The sequence below is a fragment of the Megalops cyprinoides genome, chromosome 1 (genome assembly GCF_013368585.1).
Source record: "Megalops cyprinoides isolate fMegCyp1 chromosome 1, fMegCyp1.pri, whole genome shotgun sequence".
Classification (NCBI taxonomy): Eukaryota; Metazoa; Chordata; class Actinopteri; order Elopiformes; family Megalopidae; genus Megalops; species Megalops cyprinoides.
In genome coordinates this window covers 1,556,483-1,562,500 of record NC_050583.1, presented here as the reverse complement: position 1 = coordinate 1,562,500, position 6,018 = coordinate 1,556,483, and the positions used below count along the sequence as shown (strand labels likewise).

Genomic DNA, 6,018 nt, shown 5'->3' with positions numbered 1-6,018 from the left:
TGTGGCCTTGTGGGTGGAGCACCTGCCTTGACACCGGAAGCTTTTGGGTTCTCGACTCCCCATTTAAAGGTCTTCTTAAGAAGGGCGCCCTCTGCCCCTCTGCCTCACACTCCTGCCATCACAGGAATGTCCCTGTGCTCTCGGGGGGTCTGTAGCGTAGCAACCAAACGCCTGTTCTCTTTCTCTATCTTTCGTCATCCTTCTCCACCTTTTCCTGTTCCTCCTGTCACTCGGTGTGTCTGCTGTACCACTCCTGAGTGGCGGCCACACCCGCCCGCGCTCCCCCTCTCTCCACTTCTCCGCTGGAATGCGGCTGTGTCATTGCAGCCTTCTCTCTCACCCCCGCCCCCCCCCGTGTTGTTTGGCTTCTGCTACCTGGCCCCTCTATCTGAGGGCTGTCTATTGAAGTCCACAAAAGTGTGTGTGTTGGAGTTTCATCTTTCACATATTTCCATCTCTCCCTCCCGCCCGCACACACACACGCGCACACACACACACACACACACACACACGGCTGCAGACTAATCTCTCCTTACACTCTGCTCAGTAAGTACGATGGAGCTCTAGTGCCTCATGTGTTTATTGTAAGCAGTGAAATGTAAATGTAAAATGCAGACAGGTGAAGTGAACAGCAGGGAAAATGGCTTCTCCTCTGTCGTTCCAGGGTAACGGCCTGCACAGGAAGCCTCAGTGGTGAACCGCCTCCTCTCTCGTCTCTGTGCCTCACTTTTTTGATTTTTGTTTTATTTTTTTTTTGATTTTGGTTTTGATATTTCTTGCTCTGGCCAAATTGCATTGGAAGCGGAACACAGGAAGGTGGGGGTCGGCAGACGGGGTGAGGGGTGGGGGGTGTCATTCTCCCCTCTTGCCAGACAATGGGGGGGGGGGGGGGGGGGGAACAGTGTGGGAACCCCTCCGTGGTGGTATGCACTGTTGTGACAGAGGATCATCACTATCACAACCAAATGGCCTGGGAGCCCCCATGGGACACAGACATCGCCAGCCTGCGGGGGTCCCACTGCCACAGGATTTCTGCTTTCTCTGTGTGTGTGTGTGAGAGAGAGAGAGAGAGAGAGAGAGAGAGAGAGAGAGAGAGAGATGGAGAGGAAGAGAGAGACGCCACACCCTGACTCAGTCATGCTCTTTCTCTTTCAAGCACACATATTCAAACCCCAGCGTCATGAACCCCACAACAACCCCCCCCCCCAACCACACATCCAACCTCCCCAAGAACGTCAGCAAGGCCATGCATTACCACAGAGACAGTCTGGAAGCAGGAGGATCGTGGGATATGGCCACAGCGACCACCGGTTAGGCCGTGGTGGTGGCGGGTGGGATTACCTCTGGAGTGTTCTGGAACTGCGTTTCGAGGAGCACCTGGATATAACGGACATTCCCCACCTGAAGCCTTCTCATCTGTGCCTCTCACAGCTATGAGTGGCATGTATATTCAATGCTTTAAATTAAGATGTGTAAAGTGTGTCACTGTTTTAGCAGATCTCCACACATTTCAACATTGCAGGCTACTTCACAGATACTGAAATGAAGGAAATTAATTAAAAAAAATAATTACTATATGTACATATAAAATCTTTGCTCAGTTGAATAATTGAACAGAGTGTAAATCTACCACCTTCAGTTTTTTTGTGATTGGTTCTTTATTTTTTGTTGATAAAGTGGTTATTTTTGCAAATCTGCAATTGAAATGTACTGAATATGAAACTATTTAATGGCCATGCTATTTACGAAAGATGTGTTTGAAATGCATTTATTTATCCATTAAACTGCCCTCTATCTGGGCTAATTAAACCCTAACTAAGCCTGTGTCAGCCTCAGTTTTAGCCCACAGTGTCCACACAAACAGAGCGTAATTATACAGGCGTAGATAATGTAAATATACATATACTTTACTTTATTGACGGGAATACGTCAATAAAAAAATCCCGGTTACTCAAAGCTGCGGTCGTAGTGCTGACAGAGTGACGCAGTGAGGCGTGGCGGCCGCAGGTGCTGCCGAACGGAAAATGACGACCGTTGTCCCTCTTCGGACGGGCCATTTACATGTTTGTCTGCGATAAGCCCGCGGAGCTCCCTGGCTCGAGGAAGAAAATAGCTCTAACCTAGAAGCCAAACGTTAAGACTGACCCCAGATCAGCACCCCTGTGACTCAATGTCTGCTGGGTTTGAGAAGAGAACCGGTTGCGTGTTTTAAAAGAACAATATCGCAATAAAAGGTTTTGGGTAAACGTCTGGATCGCGATCTGGCGTCATGGCAGGAGATACTTCTGTAGATGATGAGTTGCGTGTTGACGGTAACGCTGGTAAAAAAAAAAAAAAAAAAAACTAGGTCAGCGCTTGAGCTGCACGGTGTTTACTTGTGTATATACACTATATGGACAAAATTATGTGGACACCCCTCCTAATTTTTGTGTTCAGGTGTTTCAGCCACAGATTGTTAACAGGTGCATAAAATCAAGCACATAGGCCTATAGCAATGCAATCTCCATAGACAAACCTTGTAAGTAGAATGGGTCTTACTGGAGAGCTCAGTGACTTTAAACGTGGCACTGTCATAGGATGCCATCTTTGCCACAAGTCAGTTCATGAAATTTCTGCCCTGCTAGATCTGCCCCGGTCAGCTGTAAGTGCTATTATTGTCAAGTGGAAGCGGAAGTATTGATACCGAGGTGCATTAAGATCCCTCCCGACAGCTACGCTCTGCTACCGAACGGCGTCTGGAGGTCCTGTCGCATCGTGGTGCAAAATAAAAATCACTATCCATAACTTTCTCCGCCGTTGTCCCCCGATGGTGAAATAAACATCCACGCTTCATCCGTTCTATTGAGTGCCTCTCTGTCTTCAAGAAACATCTGGAGACATGGCTCGTCCACTCTCGGCTGAGCACCTGAAACACTACCACGTAAAAGGGATTTCCCATGTCTCAAACTGTTAACTATTAAACTCTTTTAAAAAAAGAAAAGGAAAAAGTAATCTAATGGTCTAATGCACTCGTTATCTCTACTAGCTATCTAGTACCTTGTCAACCATTGAAACCTGGTCATACAGCGCTACTAATGTTGTTGACTCCTTATGGTTTTTCGTATTCTGCCTCACTTGTAAGTTGCTTTGGATAAAAACGTCTGCCAAATGAATAAATGTAAATGTAAAAATCCTTACGCTGAAAAGCAGTGTCAGCCTGCGAAGAGGAAAGTACGGTAAGAGAGCTTCCACCACCTGATAATGTGAATTTTGCATAACTGTTGTGGGTTATTCCCATGTACTCCGCCCCACCCAAACGACACAGGCCGTCAATCTTCCCAAACTTCAAAAGAGTGCAGTTTTGCGCGTTCGCACATGCTGAAAGAGAGCGTGACAGCGGTGACGCACGAGTTGGGCGTTCAGCGCAAAATTCCCGTCCGTGAGAGTTTACGTTTAAATCTCTTCCGACTGCTGATATCATCATCATCAGATTTAACGCAATATTACGCTCTGACGGACGACCTGCTACAGACTGCTTCACACAGTAGTAGAGTTGCAATGCAAAATCACAACTGATTGAACGGGTCCAAGGCTGGATCAGTGAGGAGGCGTGACTGACCCAGCTGGACCTGGTCCATTCCGCATGTGTTTGAGACATGGGCAGGAGCCTAAAGGCCTTTGCACACCAAGTCCGCATTTTTCGTCCGAAATTGTCGCACGTTTAAAAATAAGTACGACCTCACGTTGTGCCTATCACGTTTACACACCGACTCCGAAACTTTACTCCGTCATTAACACGTAGGAACAGGTTCGAATTTCTACGTTTTTTGTCGCATCCGTCAAAAGCCTCTAGAGAATTGTTTGACCACTCAGAGGGTGTAAACACCGTGCATGCATGAACCAGGCACTGAGGCAGCTCAGCCATTACGCACGACTGGATCTGGGATCTCCGGCACAGCCTCGAAACACAAATTCTGTCAGCTCTGGCAGAAAAGCGTGGTAAACAGATTGGTCACAGGACAACTGTTGACCATGATGTTGTATGTTGCAGCGTTTTCAGGCTGTACCCTGATCTGCGGATCCAGTCGAAAGGCTGATCACCTAGCGCGCACTTTTCCTATGGCACAATTTGGATTGCCTATTAAACTTATAAAGTGTGTGTGTGTGTGTGTGCACGCGTGCGTGCGTGTGTCCCTACCTTAGACATACTGTCAGCCGCTGTTCAGGATCAATTGGATCGCGGAAATTGGTGGTCTTCTTTTTAATATGTGGTTCCAGTATTGCTAGCAGCGTATCAAACTGGACCACTGACATCCTGAAATAGACCTGGAAACGATTGGGATAATTAAGCAGCTCCTTTATCAGCAAGTTAAACTCTCCTTCCTCTTGACGCATTCTCAGGATTGGACGGACCCAATATTTCCTTTTTCTTTTTCTACTTTCAAAAAGTAAAAGGACCACATAATCATCCTCACTGCTTGACGACTCCATTTTGTCTCGTACTACAAATTTTCGGAATGAATAGAGTAATAAAATGCATCGGACTCAGTGTGCAAGGTTTCTGTGCGTAACGATTTTTATCAGATGACAGATTAAAAAAATGCATACGAAAAATACGGAGTTGGTGTGCAAAGGCCTTAAGCCTGACCCTGATTTCCTGAATCACATTTCAACAAATACAATTTAAAAACAATTCAGATAACATTGAGAAATGTCTTTTCTAACTTATCTGGCTGCCTTTATCTAACTGCCTTTACCTTTGGGAAAACATGCTGTACATATTTTTAGTATTTTTTAAAATTATTATTCATAGAACTTCAGATGCCTGGTGGTGGGTCATGTGGCTTTTGTTAGGAGCTGTGTTCAGTGTGACGGTGATTTGGGGAGAGGCATTTAACAGCAACAGGGTTGAGTATTGAGGCACTTCTGCAATCTCTCACACAGAACAGTTCAGAAGGAGGCTGTTTGCATCACTTGTATTTGGAAGAGTAGTTCTAAGTGAGATTCACACTTCAAACTGCTCTGCAAACGTCAAACTGGTTCTGACCCGGTTCTGAGCGGCTTCACAGCTCCACTAGGACCGGAAGAACAGAGAACTCTTCCATTCCTCATCTGACTTTATCCCCCAGTGTCATCTCTCTGAGAGAGGATTGAGCTGAGGGTGATCATCCTGGTTAAATAAAGGTTAAATAAACATGTCTAAAAATACCCCTTGGTCCCATTGTTCTGGCCCAGTCCGGCTCTGTTATTACAGCTGACAGATGTGAGATGGAGGCGGTTGTGGGCAACACCCATCAGGGCGGCCACAGGCAGACTGAGCGTGTGCCGTACCTTTATTTAGCGGCCACCTGCTGGCTCTGGCCTCCGCTCTATACGCTGCAGTGGGCCTTTTGTTGCCGTCTTTAGCGGGTTACGCGCTGTCTGGAATGGGCCAAGAGCAACGGCGAACGCCATGCAATCACCACAGTGCACTGCAGCCAGGAAAGCTTCCATAGCCAGCCTCCGTAATATACCTATCTAGCATAGCCTTGCTGTTAATTTACTGGTTACATGAGCATACAGTAGCTAGGTTTAGCTGGGCAGGTATGATTTTTACATTTTACATTTACTTTTATTCATTTGGCAGACGCTTTTATCCAAAGTGACTTACATAGGTTACAGTTCTTTACAATGTTATCCGTTTATACAGGCGAGGCAATTGTGGGTAAAGGTTAAGGGCACAGCAGCAGTGTCCCAGCGGGGATCGAACCGGCAACCTTTCGGTTACAAGTCCTGCTCCTTAACCATTGCGCTACACTGCCGCCTAAGTCAGACATGCGTATTCACTTCACAGTTTGATATGGATCGCTAGTCGATAGGAAGCCTGGTGTGTCCTGCAAAGGACAGGCAGCAGAGCCCATCACCCCCCCACAGCCCCTGCTCAGGTCTGCATATCGTGTGAGAATGCATCGGTGCCCCCACCCCGTGGACAGCAATCAGTCCTGCTACATCAGCAGCTTCAAACCGACTAAATCACTCACCGCTCTCAGTGCATGATGT

At 46.9% G+C, this 6,018-nt stretch overlaps 1 protein-coding gene across 1 annotated transcript in view; it reads left to right on the top strand.

The window, feature by feature from the left end:
• Positions 1 to 744, top strand: part of gprc5c (G protein-coupled receptor, class C, group 5, member C) — a 10,540-nt gene extending 9,796 nt beyond the window's left edge. Inside the window, exon 5 of the mRNA XM_036551913.1 lies at positions 665 to 744. Coding sequence (XP_036407806.1) covers positions 665 to 697 — 33 coding nt within the window. The 3' untranslated portion in view covers positions 698 to 744. The remainder of the gene's footprint in view (positions 1 to 664) is intronic.
• The last annotated feature ends 5,274 nt before the right edge of the window (positions 745 to 6,018 follow it).